Source organism: Lampetra planeri, chromosome 2 (genome assembly GCF_965212315.1).
Source record: "Lampetra planeri chromosome 2, kcLamPlan1.2.h2, whole genome shotgun sequence".
Lineage (NCBI taxonomy): Eukaryota > Metazoa > Chordata > Hyperoartia > Petromyzontiformes > Petromyzontidae > Lampetra > Lampetra planeri.
In genome coordinates this window covers 13,256,746-13,272,219 of record NC_136108.1, presented here as the reverse complement: position 1 = coordinate 13,272,219, position 15,474 = coordinate 13,256,746, and the positions used below count along the sequence as shown (strand labels likewise).

Sequence of the window (15,474 nt, the reverse complement as noted above, 5' to 3'; positions counted from 1 at the left end):
CAGGGTCGTCGGTGGTTCAGAATCCAACTCATCGCACGGTTTCATTATATAACCTCTGCCGAATGTTTGAATTTACAGGAAAAAAGAACGAATTTGGGTGAGAAAACCGGGCAAACTTAACAGGCGAGTATACGTAGGAGCAAAATTAAAGTGCTTACATCAAAAGCCTTCCATAATTGCCACGAGGATTTATTGACTGTGTGTCGCCAGCGATTGGTTGCTTATGGCTAGCTATACAAGTAATTAAGAGTCATTTCCGAGGCACAGAATCCTTTAATGAGTTTGCTGCGCTGAGTGCACTTCCCGCGGCTTCATCTGGGTGCACTGGAGCGGGCACGGCGGTGGCGGTGGCACCCGAACGGTGGTACGATGGGGAAGGCCCGAAGGGTTGGTGTGGTGGCGCCATAACATGTGGGAGGGGGGGGGGGGCTAGGAGGTGATGTCGTCACCCTGCGAGATGTTAACTACCTCGCCTGGTATACTGACGCCAGTATATTTGGAGTCTGCATGTTCTCCCCGTGGTCACGTGGATTTTTCTCTGGGTCCTCCGGTTTTTCCCTTCCACATTTAGAAACGTGATGATAAGCCACTTCGTCGAGCTATCATTTGTGGTCAGGTCGCGTCTGAAAAAGGTGCTATACAGCTCAGTGGGCCTTACCTGGTAAAATAAAAGAGGTTTTTTTTTGCATTCACCCGCCACCTTCACCTCCAGCATTCACCGCCTTGTCGTTGAGCCAATATAAATTCAAGACACCCGGCATGAATGTAGGACAGGTGGAGGGAAATTTGATTAAAAAGATTCTCACGCGGAGTGTGGGGAAGGGAAGGAGTGGAATTTGAAAAATTGTGCTGCCCCCAGCCTAAGATTTAAACGCCAAAGGCAGCAGCAGCAGCAGCAGCGCATCTCATCTCCTTTCACCCTCACGGGGGGTAAAGAGTCGTTTGAATATACAGCTTTGTACGCTTCTACTTTTCTGGTCGCAGCCTAATTGTGCGAGGCCATAATCAAGCTTGTGCAGGATACAACCATTTCATTTACAGTCTTCGCCACAGAGCATATTATTTAAATTGTGTGCAAGTAACCGATGCCGAGTCGTGGGGTTTTTTCTGCAGTTGTAAAATAAAATAGCCATTCTGTCAATGTATACCTATTAGATATATTCACTTTTAATCAGAAATCTAGTGAATATACATTTAATCGCCATGTCTATTTTCGTCTGATTTTGAGAAGAAAAAGAATATCCATATATCCAAAAATATATACATTTTTCTTCCTAAAATCATGCTAGGTTGGCCAATCAGTCAGATGAAATGCTGGCTGAAAATGTCAAATTCTGTGTTTTATTGCTGGCCGCGCAAGGTTTCTTTCAAAAGGACAGTTGAGAGCAAGATGATGGCATGCTCTAGGGCTTGCTGATGGACAAAATCACTTCCCTATGCGAGGTTGTGTGCGGTCAGAATTTTGTTTCCATGATTCCAGTGCAGCCAGGAATGTACATGAGCGCATTCACGTTATATATACAAATGTATTTTTTTTTACCATGGACAAATGGTATAAAGACGAACACAAGAGATCAGACACACAATGACATAATTCTAACTAGTTAGAAAAATAAGTGGCCTTGGGTACGGCAGGTCGCTAGATTGGCAATGGTCACGAATAATGACAGTGGCAGCCAAGGAATGGAACACATCTGAACGTATGTCTACCGAGGAAATAGTGATGACATCAGCTCTTGTGCAGGTACTGGGTGGAATTATTACATGGCAGGACCATGAGAAATAATGACGGTTTGAGCCCTTCATGCAGCAGTGGATTGGCCATGGCTGACGATGATGACACTACACAGGAAGATGCTATAAAAGGCATCCTGTAGGCTTCCCCCTGTCCACCTCCAGAATGAAATCAGTCTTCATCCCTACTCCTTGCAGGCTTGTCACACAGCAAAGGGAAGTTATTGTAAATGTAATGATGTGTCGAATCATGGATTCAAATAGAATATTATACTCACGATGCATGCACCGAATTGCTAATGCAGTAATACATGAATTGCATTGAAGTAAACGTGACTGGAATTTAGACAACACAAATGAGACGGTAAAAACAAAACTAAATAATCGATTCTTGAGTCAAATCATGGCCCCAAAGCAGCGACGGGAGGAGGTATAATTCACTAATAGTCCATTATACATGATACCTGCATTGCCCAGTAGATATGATACCTATGTAGTGACATGGAATGGGTCACTATGGTGTGCAGTGCTGGTTGCTGGCAGAGAAGGGGATCTGCTGTTGTTGCAGCCCTGTCTGCCAGCAGGTCACGTGATAAGCCAGAGAAAGGGATGTGGGGCAAAGGTGACAGAGGGGGCACGTGAGGAAGAGCCCGGGACCCTTCTAGTAGCTTCTAGAAGGGGGGGGCGTGGCCGATCGCGGAGCGAGGCCACGCTGGGGGGATAAAAGGGAGACCCTGAGTAAGACTCGTGGCTGTTGGTTGGAGTGGAACCCGTCGTGCTGCTGGAGTCCACGTGACCGTCTTCACCTCCTCGGCGTTGTTGGTCACACAGCCTGTTAACTGTCCTGACCATAGTGTAGTTACTCCCTCTACCTGTGAAGGCTATAATAAATAGAGTGCCTCCTATTATTAGTGTCTCTGAGTGACTCACTACACCTGCATTACCCAGTAGACAGGATACCTGCATTGCCCAGTCGACGTAACAATCCAGATCAAAATTAGTTCTACCACTCATGATACCTGCATTGAAGCGAATGCAATTATGTATTCACAATGCAAACTACATGCAAATGTAACCTTTAGAATAATTCAAAGAATGAGAGAGAGAGAGAAAAAACAATATATAATACGTGATGGAAAATAGAAATGAGAGAGAACAAGCAAGACACAAAATGATAATCGAATTTAATCCTTGACCACAAATCATGACAATTCATGAAATCTCCATGAGTGCTTGTTAGGGGATGGTGGAGACAGTGAATCGTTGCATGCCTCTCCGACAACATTACTGTATTTGCATGAAAATCCACATGTAGCTTTCCAACTTCCCGTTAAAAAGTGCATTTCACAATACAGTATGAGTATTCAGAGGCCCCAGTAAACATGGACGTTTGGCCAACCACGTGACAACGTTGGCCCAATGGCGGCCCGTTCACTGGGACGCGGCGTCTCAGCATCCTTGGTGTCAAACACAGTAAGTATTATAATTGTTTTTTTACCCTTCTATCTGGCAACAAAACTGACACCTTTTTTACAAGGAGTCATGTTTGCATAGACCACAATACCTGCAGTCATAATGCAAACAAAAAACATAACTCTGATAATATGCACTGTCCTTGAAGTTGATTGGTCCACAACCGAGACAGCTTTCCTTAGAGCCTAGTCTCACATGGTGTTGGACCAGATGACGCCAAAAGGCGCACAACTCAAAGACAATGCACCATCAGAGTATGAGAGCTCGGGATAAGCATTTACACCATTGGAACCTCATTTGCCAGTAAAAAATATGATAATTGTTTTTTTTACCCTTCTCTCTGGCAACAAAACTGACACCTTTTTTACAAGGAGTCATGTCTGCAGGTATTGTGGTCTATGCAAACATGATTCCTTGTAAAAGACAGTAAGTATTGTTTATGAGTGCTGCACTTTTAAATGTATATGGAACTTGGGTGTCATAGCACGGCTGGTGCACACTGCCAGGGATACCGTGGAAAGCGGTATGTGTAGTCGTTAGTGCGCTGCGCTACGAACCCGGCGACCCAAGTTTGATTTCCGCTCCCGGCCAACACCAGTGACGATTAGCCGAACCTGGGTCTCTACCCTAGATCGGCTCAGCTTCAAGTGAGTACCTGGTGCGACGTGTAACCATCGCCACTAGGGAGACAAAGGCCGGGGCATTGTGCTGGCCACCCACTCCCTCGCGTGGCGTGCCGGCCTTCATAGGTGCTCTCTAACACCGCTTGCCCCAACAATGTCTCTTAAGGCTATACGAAGGATATTTGTGGCTTTGTGGTATACAGTGCATGTGGCCTGCCAGAGCCAAAGATGTAGAGTAACCCTACATCTTTTTTTATGACGACAGCACTGAGTGTAATTCATGTGAAATTCAACGGTTAATTATTTTCCGCGTGCGTTAATTCTGTTGTAGGGTTGCAACCTCTGAGTTTCATGGGAAGAAGACTATCTCACAAAACCAGAAGAGGGGAGAACCAAGAAGGTAAACGTATCGTTTAGATTTAAAGCTTTCGTGACTGCAGGAATTCATCTTCTTGGTTCTTTCGGTAAAGTCACGTAGAAGGGAAGTAATAAAATAATAAAAATTAAAGATAACAAAATAATTCTCACGACGTTTCGGCCACAACGCAAGCAGCCGTCCTCAGGTGAAGACGGCTTCACCTGAAGACGGCTGCTTGCGTTGTGGCCGAAACGTCGTGAGAATTATTTTATTATGTTTTATTTGTATTATTATTGTATTACTTCCCTTCTACGTGACTTTACCGAAAGAACCAAGAAGATAAACGTATCGTCTTGAGCGGTGTATTACTACGCAGCTGAACAGAACACATTTCATTATGGCGGCTAGATTTTAGGCTCAATATCCGAACAATCTTCTCGATGAGATTCTTTCCTTATCTATACGTGCATTTAGATATTAAGCTGACAACAAAAAAACAACCCAGGAATTATTTAGTTTTCATCTCCCGAGTTCGCTTGCAGATTTTCCCAGGGCAACTACAGTCCTAAAAAAAAAAACGTGGGGGGGGAGGGGAAGGGACGGACAATTTGGATTGCCCAGTGGCAATCCAAATTGCGCGTGGCGGTGGAGGAAGAAGACGCAGCAGCAGCTGACGGTGTCGCGCACCTTCCCTGCTGTTGAGCCGTGCGAAGTGGGCGGCCAGTGCCGGCGAGAGCTCCGACGAGGCGCCGTACGCACCGGGCCCGAGCGGAGATCCGAGCGGGCGATCGCACGCAGGGCCTGCACACACACACACAAAGATAAAGATCCCCCGTATAGCCTTAACAGACTGTAGGGGCAAGTGCTGTTAGCGAGCACCTATGAAGGCCGCAACGGTACACGAGGGGGTGGGTGGCCAGCACCACGCCCGACCGCCTTTGTCTCCCCAGCCGCGATGTTTACACACCGCACCAGGTACTCATTTGAGGCTGAGTCGACCTAGGAGAGGCCCGGGACCGGTTCAGATAATCGTCACTGGTGTTGGGCCGTGAGCGGGAATCGAACCCGTGTCGCCGGGTTCATAGCGCAGCGCGCTAACCGCTACACTACCGCTCCCTACATCACACACACACACGCGCACACACACGCGCACGCAGGCAGGCAGTGAGCGGATGCAGCATTGCAAACTCCTTCAACGGGAGGAGGAGGAGGCGGGGGGGATGTCGCCAAACGAACCTCAGGAAAGTCTCTCTAGACCCAGGGGATCGGCAAACCTGTGGCTCTTTAAGGACATTATTTAGTAAGGGTCGCCTCGTATTCGCATGCATTGCGGCTTTTGAAATATTTAGTCTCTTACCGGATTGGGAAATGAAATGCACATACTGTCAGAGCATGTGTTTTTTTGTTTGAATGTTCACCACAAGTATATGTGGTAAATGCTGCAAACATGATTCCTTGCAAAGGTTTCAGTTTGGTATTCTTAGGTTTTTTTTTCGGTAAAGTCACGTAGGTAAAAAATTTAAATTAATAAAAGTAATTAATTATTCATTTTAATTTTTTTACCTACGTGACTTTACCGAAGAAACCTAAGAATATGAATCCTTGCAGTCACGAAAGCTTCAAATCTAGAATTTCAGTTTGGTGTTTTAACATCTTAATACCTAGATTTGAGGCTTTCGTGACTGCAAGGATTCATACTCTTTGTTTTTTTCGGTAAAGTCACGTAGGTAAAAATGAAATAAATGAAAACAACTAAATTAAATCACGACGTTTCGGAGGCAACACAAGCTTCCGTCTTCAGGTGGAACCGTTATAGCCAAAGTCACTAGAGTGACTACTACAGTGACTACAGTGACTTTGGCTGTAACGGTCCCACCTGAAGACGGAAGCTTGTGTTGCCTCCGGAAAGTCGTGATTTAATTTAGTTGTTTTCATTTATTTTATTTTTACCTACGTGACTTTACCGAAAAAAACAAAGGGTATCTTAACACTTGTTTTATTGCCAGGAAGGGGAAAGCCTTATTATAATAATAATAATATTTTAATACTGGCAAAGGAGGTCTCAAAATGGATCTTCTTGTTATTTTGGTTGCCACACCCCTGTTCTGGACAGACATGTCACGAGACGATTGACCTAGTTGTATAGGTAGTGAACTGATACCGCAACTTTAATAATAATCCAAGCATGGCAGTCGACAATGTACTATGCACATCATTACACATAGCACACGAAGACAGGATCTTTAACACACGGCTGGAATTGCTTCTACATCTGAATATTATCCTCATCTCATTCCCATTCTTCTGATTTGGATGATTTTTTTTCACTGGTACATTACCAAGGTTTTTGTTTTTCTGTCCGCTAGATGACTTTGTTTCATTAAGAGAGTCGGCTGCCATTGCTCCAGTGAATGTGGCTATAGATTTGTCACGATGGAAACCCAAGAAGTTGCTGAATACCGCGACAAAATTACGAAATTGGCAATACTGCGAACTGGGGGGCGAAAATGAGTCACCTGGGAAACGGGGAAGAGTGACAGAGAGCAAAGAGCAGCAAATAACGGAAGGTGACAGATGAAGTGAAGAGATTTATCAAGTAACAAAGTGCCGCAGTGGGCAAGGGATAGTGAAAGATTACGGGAAGATGAAGAAAAAGTGTAAGACTAGTGGGGAGCAGATGAAGTCGGGACAAGATTAGAGTCGTGCAATACACTTGAGAATAAAATAACTGACGGCGCTGTTGTTTCGCAAGTAAATTGACACAATCAATGCCGGCTCAAGCTCTGATGTGTACCCTTTTAAGAGAACATTGATTGTCAGCTTCCAGTAGCCAGAATTAGATTCGTTCCTCCGAAAAAAAAAAAAGTTTTCCCTTGTAGATAAGAAAGCACAGCCTTACGACTGACTGTATTATCATCATCATTCCTGATGAGTGGCAATTTGAGGCTATTTCAAAGATTACATTCAATTCGTCCAAATTCTGTTCAGTTACAGCAAAAAAATGTATAGCTATATATTTCCTGCTTGTGATTGGGTTCTGGTCACAGTGACTTTGACATTTTCATGCAATTTAGCATTGCTGTACTTAAAGGCGGAGGTAGTCATGCATGAGAGTTTAGGAAGTTTAAAATCGCCCATATTACCTGCTCTGACATATGGATGGGAAACGCAGAATCTAACTTGCAGACACACGCAGACACAACAAGAGCTGAAGAGTGCGCAAAAGAAACGTGGATAAATGTGCGCTTGGAATTACACGGATGGAAAGAAGACAAACGGATCAGAGCAAACAATGCATATTAAAGACATCATATTTATTGTGAAGTAAAGTGAGCTTGGTCGGTACACCTCGCTGGAAGGGATGGCGTGCCGGTGGATGAGATCGCCGATGGAATGGCAGACAAAGGAGGGAAGCGCTACAATGAGATTAACGGAGTGAGTCTGATTACTGCATCTGAAAACCACCAGGGGTGGCAGCAGCCGAGGTGAAGATGCCATCGCCCAGCAGTGGATAGCACATGCTGCAGATGATACATGTCAGCTGCAAATTGAAAATCCCTGAATATGTTGCATGCTCGGACAACTTACGTCTGTCGTTTGTTATGTTGACAACGTAGCCCTGCCCGAGCTGGCGTCAATGTGCTCAATTCACTTAACCGTGTTTCGCATTCTGGCGAAGATTGGCAATTCCACGTGTTATAATAAAATGCAACAATTCCATCACATTCCTACTTCGATTTATTACAATAGGGTCAATTGATAGTTAGGATTGAAAGGGTCGCCTATATTTCATGCAGGTGTAACATTTCCAACATTGCACACACACAAAAATCACAGTTTCGAAAAAATACATGACATGCAGCCTCTGCAGGCTTTCAGGAAATTACATTCACAAGCACTCTATGACTCCACTTGTCTGTGCAAATGAGCCATCTTAACCAGTGGTCACTGATAACAAAAGTGTTATTGGAGACTCAGCGACTGAAGTTGAAAAGGTAATTTGAGTTCTAAACATGGAACGTTAATTGCGTTTTGAATGTTTAAAGATAGCCTGACGCGAGCACGATGCCTGTTCCGGTGAATGACATAAGAAATAGCAAATCGTTCTGTAATGCACATGCATATTTAAGTCAAGGCTACCTTCATTTAACAACCACCAATGCATCAGTAAGATCAAATAAAAATATAACCCATCTCATTAAATCTAGGTTCCACCTGAAGACGGAAGCTTGTGTTGCCTCCGAAACGTCGTGATTTTTATTTTATTTTTATTTTACTTTTATTAATTTAATTTTTTTACCTACGTGACTTTACCGAAAACCTAAGAATATGAATCATTGCAGTCACGAAAGCTTCAAATCTAGAAAAGCTAAAAAAAAATTTATCTTGCTCTCGTGTCACTGTGAACCTTGGCTGTCTCGGGCCCATGACCACAATCCCAACACCAGCCAATCTCATTCCCACCGTCACCGCTGAAGGTGACTACTCTTAGACTTCCCCTGAATGCCTTTAAATGCTTAAACGGCTGCGACGTAAACACGAGAGGACAATGCAGCAATTTCCCTGCCTCGAGCTGGTCGACACGTGCACACAGCTATCAGGCGCTGATAGGCGTTGTGCTGAGTAACACGTCCCACAGCCTCATCAAGCAGCTTCTTGGCAAACAGCAGCAGCCAAAAGCAGGCAGCGCCACGCACGCGCCTGTCTTGTGTGTATGTCGCATGTATGTTGAACTTCTTTCGCGCCGTACGTAGCCAACCGTACTAATCGGAGGTACGGGGGAAGGACAACAAACGGAACACACAGAAAGGCATTTCTAAAGAAACGAGTTTTCAATCGAGATTTAAAAGTGCATAGTTACAGTGGCTTCCGTATATCAGTGGAAGAAAGAGCATTGCAGACTGCCGCACAAGCACGCATCTGAAAGCGCGCGGCGAAACCGTTGCCCGAACAAAAAAGCTTTCACATGAGTTTTTGAATCTGCTGTGGAACACTTCAAAAACTTTACTAACAAATATACTCCGGATCGGAATTGTATGTTTGCCATTGAGATGAAGCGGTTATATAGCCACCATTCACGCAAAACTGCATCTAACAATCGCTGAGGAACCGCATACAAGCTGGAAGGTCGCCAGTAGGTGAGCCAACGCCAATCATTGTTCTGCAGTTCTCTATATATTAAGATGTTTTCATCCAATTAGTGAACGTTTATACATGTTAAGGCTATGATTTGGATCCCTTAAATAGCGTGTCCTGGTTTAAAATGTACATCAAGAGGTGTACTCTATCTTCACAAGCAAAAGTGTGTCAGCACTAAATCTATTATGATTTACAACCCGTCATTCCCCTGGTGGATGAAGATCTTTCCACACTGAATGGGTCATGGGGATTGTTTGTCCCTACATCACCACGATGGTCAGTGCAGGTTAGTGAACTCGAGGGCCAGGACTGGTTCAGACAATACTTTCCATCGATGTTACCCATCGTTGGGAATCAAATTCGGGTCGTGCGGTTTTCAGAGCCACAGCATTCTGACCACTGCACCACCAATCCCCAACGAATATAAATATATACCTTATACGCACACAGTACAGATTTATATATGCACAATACGGTATTTAAATTGAACACTGTATACAGCACAAGCTTTTACAAATCCGTGCCTCAACTAGTTAAGCAAAACTAAATGCATGGCAACACATATCAGCATAAAAGGATTGGGCCATATCCCCTACACTGTTAAAATGTGTTTAAAGGGGAAATGAAGGCAATAGCCTTTTTTTTGCACAAATAAAAAAGAAAATGCACCACAAAGTACTCCGCTGCAACACACAAGAGGGCATATCATCTTGTTATCGGGGAGGGCACTGCCTTTCATACAAACGCGAATGTTCCCTCCAGCGATGCCCCTCCACAAGGTTCGCTCTGGCAAGGTCGAGCTTGCCAGAGGCGTGCATTAATAAAGCTGCGACAACAGCAGTGGAGAAATGCACCGTAAATTATGAGGTTGGGGGATAGATAACGCCGACAGGTCCAAACAGACGGGTTCACGAACCCACTTGCATTGCTGACAACCTCCTCGCCTCCTGGGAGCCCAGAGGGGGTGGAGGGAGTTGCACAGATCGCTCCGGGATCCACTAACCCCTTGCCTACAGAGTGCTGGATCACAGGCCCGTACCGCTCGACACCCTTATGATTTGATTTGATTTCCCGTCGACCACACATGGTGGAAAGCCAGCCTGGAGGATCTGCAGCAGCAGCAGGGGAGGTCCCAGAGGCAGAGCAGACAGAGGTGCCATCGTGCCAAAGCTCTTAAAGGTTACGCTCCACAAACCCAGTTGAAATAAAGCAGGCTTATGTGTAATGTGTTGGTGGATACTCAGCGAGCCTCACTTCTTGTGAACGAAAGTCGCCACCAACAAAATCCAGCTTAATTGACAAACGGGAGCTGCTCCCTCGCCGACCAAAGAACACGCCGCTCGAATATTGCAGAACGAAGACAGTTTTTTTTTCTTAATTCATGGTTTTCAACTTAGATATTAAACTTCTCAGAGAGAAGATAGGCTAAACAAAAATTATATGCCTGAGAATATTAAATCCATCTGTCCATCTAATCTGTCCATTTATCCATCAATATGGAATTTACTACACAACTTACCAATACCACTTTCGAAATCTGTGCAGTGTTTGGATGATCATGACAACAAAATATTTTTAAATATGCATTTTTGACTATCACACGTGCTTCAGAAAGTAAGTATGTGGGTGTAGGCTCACACGCCTAGCATGTGCACCCATCATTTGTATGCATCTGTCCATGTACACACTTATTTTTGCAGTTAAATCCCGGCTTGCCGAGCTTGCTATTATTTATGAAGGCGCTTTTTGGATACCGCACATCAAATGTTCTTCCAATTTCCGCCTCGCCTTGGAACACATTGCACAACATTGTGTCCAAATGTGTCACCATGCTTGCACTCCCTCACTATTCAGAAAAAAAGTCATCATTAGCTCCAACACTCTAAACATATATATTTTATTCATAAGACATTGTTTGCTAAGAATGACGAAAATAAATCAGCTTGTGTGCAGGAGCCTCGTGGATTATTGCATCACGTGAATTTTGATAGTGTTGGCTTGGGGAGGCATTCATCCAGCAGTGGCTTGATCATGGCTGAAGATGAAGGCGTTGTTAATCGGGACAGTAACGATGCCATTCAGCTTATGCTCACACAGTACACAATTGACAAGACAGTCATTTAGGTTCAGTGTCAGGCTGAACACATCTCCACGTCTGCCAATGTAGCTTTGAGGTGGGGTCGGGGCAACCCAGGCTGTCCCAGAGGTCGCAAACGGGTTTTGATTCCTTACCCGTACCCGTACCCGGCCGCACCAGGGTCGCAAATGGGTACCCGTACCCGGCCGTACCCGTACTCTACCCGAAATGAGTGACAAACGGTTACTCACCAGTGACTCACGGCCTACCCGTACCCGTACCCGGCCGCACCAGGGTCGCATACGGCTACCCGTACCCGTACCCGGCCGGGTACAGGTAGCCGGGTATCGGGTAGGGTACGGGTATCGGGTACCCGGTTGCGACCTCTGGGCTGTCCCCTCCAAAAGAACGAGGAGTCTGCTTACTAAGCCACACGGATCGTGAAATTTGGCACCCAGGCAAAGACACGTCTTCAACTTTGCTCGTCAGGGTTGATTGCACACCGATTATTAAGAGTGTTTCTGCTTCATCAGCTGATATTTGAAAGGCAAATCAGTCATATTATTATAATAATTAAATGGTACGCAATGTGCAATTATTGATTTTATTTCATGTCATACATTGATTAACTGCGCTGAAAAAAATGCTTTATGCCAAAACGTTTGTGTTGACTATCAGCATCGGCCGTTATGTTCACCAGCCTCCCAACGTACACATAAACATTAACAATTCATACACGGCAGTAATTACGTGTGCAATCTCGATGCGCGCTCACATGAGCCCACAGGTCACCCGTACGATTGCGTTGCAACAGAGGCCATATCCAGTTAACATATAAGAGTGAGGAAATTGTCCATAATTATGCTACGTGTGTCTACTGAACATGGATAGAGCATCAGTGTCGTAGTTGGTGCCACAATCCCACTGGACTTCAGTTTGATTCTCGGAGACGGCCATCATCAATCGCGCGGTGAGATCTGAACCCATTATGGGCCTCTCCTAGGTCGACTCGGCCTCAAATTAGTGCCTGGTGTGGTGTGTAAAACATCAGCACAAGGGAGACAAAAGCGGCCAGGAGTGGTGATAGCCACACAACCCCTTCCTGCACCATGACGGGCTAACACCGGTGCTTACTAACAGAGCTTGCCCCAACAGTCTGTTAAAGACGACATGGGGAAATGATTGACTCTATTGGCACACATTCTGAATAAGCATGAGGGAGAGTTTTGCAAGGAGACACTCATTTTAACACGTAGGCTTTCGCGACCAATATCATCCATAATAGAGGTTTTTTTGGGTTAGATCGCGTAAATATATAAATGTGTCGTTAAAACCCGCCACCACGCGACACAGCCAACTAGTAAGGGTTGTCACGTAAACAGAACGTGGCCAATTCCTCACTAGTACAGCACACCGGTTGTGTGTTGGAGAGCCAAGCCACAACATTTACAATATGAGTACGACGTTTCGCCAGTAATTACAACTAGCTTCATCAGGCGACCGCCAGATTTGTGGAGAAGTCTTACAAAATTAATATGTGGTACAAAAATGTATTACCGAAGCTATCAACAGATGGTGTGTATAGGATTAACTGCACGTGTGGCAAATGTTATGTTGGGCAAACAGGACGAATGATCAGCACGAGACTAAGAGATCATCAGAGAAATATTAAATACCTCCAAATACAACTGTCAGCAGTAGCAGAACACGCGTGCCAACAAGGACACTCAATTGATTTTGATAATGTTGAAGTGTTATGCAAAACTAGCTACTATTGGCCAAGACTAATTAGATAATCGATCGAAATTGAAATAATTCAACATAACTTTAACCGTTCAGATAGCGACCGCCTCAGTGCTGCGTGGAAGCGAATCATCAAATAATACATTAATTAAATGCATGCCTACAAAGGGCAGCGTACTTCAATAGGGATTACCGTTGGTCGGGCTATTTTAATAAACACCATAGACAGGAAGGACAAGTTGAAAGGGCTCGCTTCATGCACATGCATAATGTACGTTGACTCAGTAACCCCCCCCCCCACATATTGTGCAAGAGCGCATCTGCGTGGTCACCACATCTACGCCACCATATACGGATCGAAACAGTCAGACTTCTCCACAAATCTGGCGAAACGTCGAACACAGAATGTCAATGTTGTGGCTTGCTTCTCCAACACACCGGTGTGTTGTACTAGTGACGAATTGGCCACGTTCTGTTTACGTGACAACCTTTACTAGTTAGCTGTGTCGGGTGGTGGCGGGTTTTAACGACACATTTATATATTTAAGCGATCTAACCCAAAAAAAACTCTATTATAGACATTAATTTGTTCATATAATTTTGCAGGCAGTTTTTTTTTCATGAAAAATGCGAATGTTTATTTTGGAAATCAAAATTCTCGAACGTTTATTAAGTGTTTTTTTTTTCTTCAAAGGTATTGATCAAAACAAGTAGTTCATTTGTCAATGATGAAGATGCATTAATAATGTATGAGTGTGTTTTTCCCATTGGCGCAATACAAAAGGTATTCACACCGTTTTCTCCACCTCTTGATTGGGACCAAAACATTATTTCAGAGTTGAACTACTTTATGCTGCCACATGTGATGACATATGAATTTAATCAAATATTTACGTCTACCCGACCAGAGCGGGGTGAAAAAAATCCTGCTTGGTAGAAATTCTAAAGCGCATTCTTGCCCTTTTAAAATACCACAAGGGTTGCTGTGTGGGATTATTACGAATCCAAGTATCGAAAAATGAGAGAAAAATTCAAAGATTCTCCCCCAGCGCCAAGACAACAGAGTTAACCAAGACAAAGACGGACCATCTAAGCCTTAATTAAAGATTGCCATTCTCCACACAACCCACTGAACATGATTCCTGGCTTTTTAACACCAAACCCAGTCCCAATAGACGTTCTTGTCAAGTGACCACGTCATACACGAGCACCACATATTGCGTTTTTAACCGTTTTCGTTTTGCTCTACAGCGCCGCAGCGAGATAAGTGGTGTTCAGCTTCAAATCGGCTGCTGGCATCTCCCCCAAGGTACACACAGTCTACACCGGACCCTTACCCACCTCCCAATGCCTGCCGTTTCCATTTCACCCAGAATCCATAGTTGAAAAACTTTTCATATTTTACCAGTTAAGGCCCACTGAGCTATATAGCTCTTTTTCAGAAGAGACCTGACCGCAAAGGACAGCTCAATGAAGTGGCTTATCACGTAGAAATGTGGAGGGATAAAACCGGAGGACCCGGAGAAAAATCACCTCCTACAGAGAGCACTGCCCGCTATGTTCACACACGCAAAAAGGTTACAGACTTCTCAGAATATTCTCACCACGGGCGATGGGGGAAATGAGCCACACTGGTACACCTTCACACAAATTATTTATGGCCGGCGTAAACATGAATAATAATAATGATCTATTGCACAAGGGGACTTGTGATAGAAGGTACAACATGGGAAGAGGATTCTACTCAGTGAGCATCAACACACAACTCGGGGCACCTTGGCACACCACGTGGGCTGTGTTTGTTTCATGCAGCTCGACAGACTCGGGTGGCAGGGCTATGGTAGGGCACCCAGGCCACGAAGCAATTTGGAGCACCATACAAACAATTTGGCATTGACACCCAGGCAGTGATTTTGGTCTCAAAAACAGTTGGTATGGGTTGAATACTAAAGGGGGATTTTTTTTTTTATATACAACACGATGTGCCGTAGTTAACACACTGTGCGATGACCCACGAGGCTTCAATGTAATTCCCAGTCATCGATGAAACCGGTGGCAAGATATTCCTGTACCAGTCCTTGGCATCCCCCTTTTACCAACCAGTACTGAGCAAAGTCATTTGTAAAGACATGATTGGAATATCAATTATAAGCAGCCTTACTCAGCAGCCTCCAAATTTGATTTTAAATGCAGTTGATGGCTTCGGGAAATATTTTATCTTTCAACTTTTGGAGTTGGTGTCCACGTCTGCCGTGGCATATCCGCGTAAGATTGCCTGTGGCTCACTTTTGCAAACCGCAGAATGTCACATTAAATGATCTCACTGT

General features: G+C 44.5%; 1 protein-coding gene across 1 annotated transcript in view; it reads right to left on the bottom strand.

The window, feature by feature from the left end:
• The window catches only part of LOC144733511 (contactin-associated protein-like 2), a 126,652-nt gene extending 118,944 nt beyond the window's left edge, over positions 1–7,708 (bottom strand). Inside the window, exons 1-2 of the mRNA XM_078615446.1 lie at positions 7,654–7,708; positions 4,876–4,989 (exon numbers count right to left, since the gene is read on the bottom strand). Of these exons, the coding sequence (XP_078471572.1) occupies positions 4,876–4,989; positions 7,654–7,708 (169 nt within the window). The remainder of the gene's footprint in view (positions 1–4,875; positions 4,990–7,653) is intronic.
• Between the last annotated feature and the right edge of the window lie 7,766 nt (positions 7,709–15,474).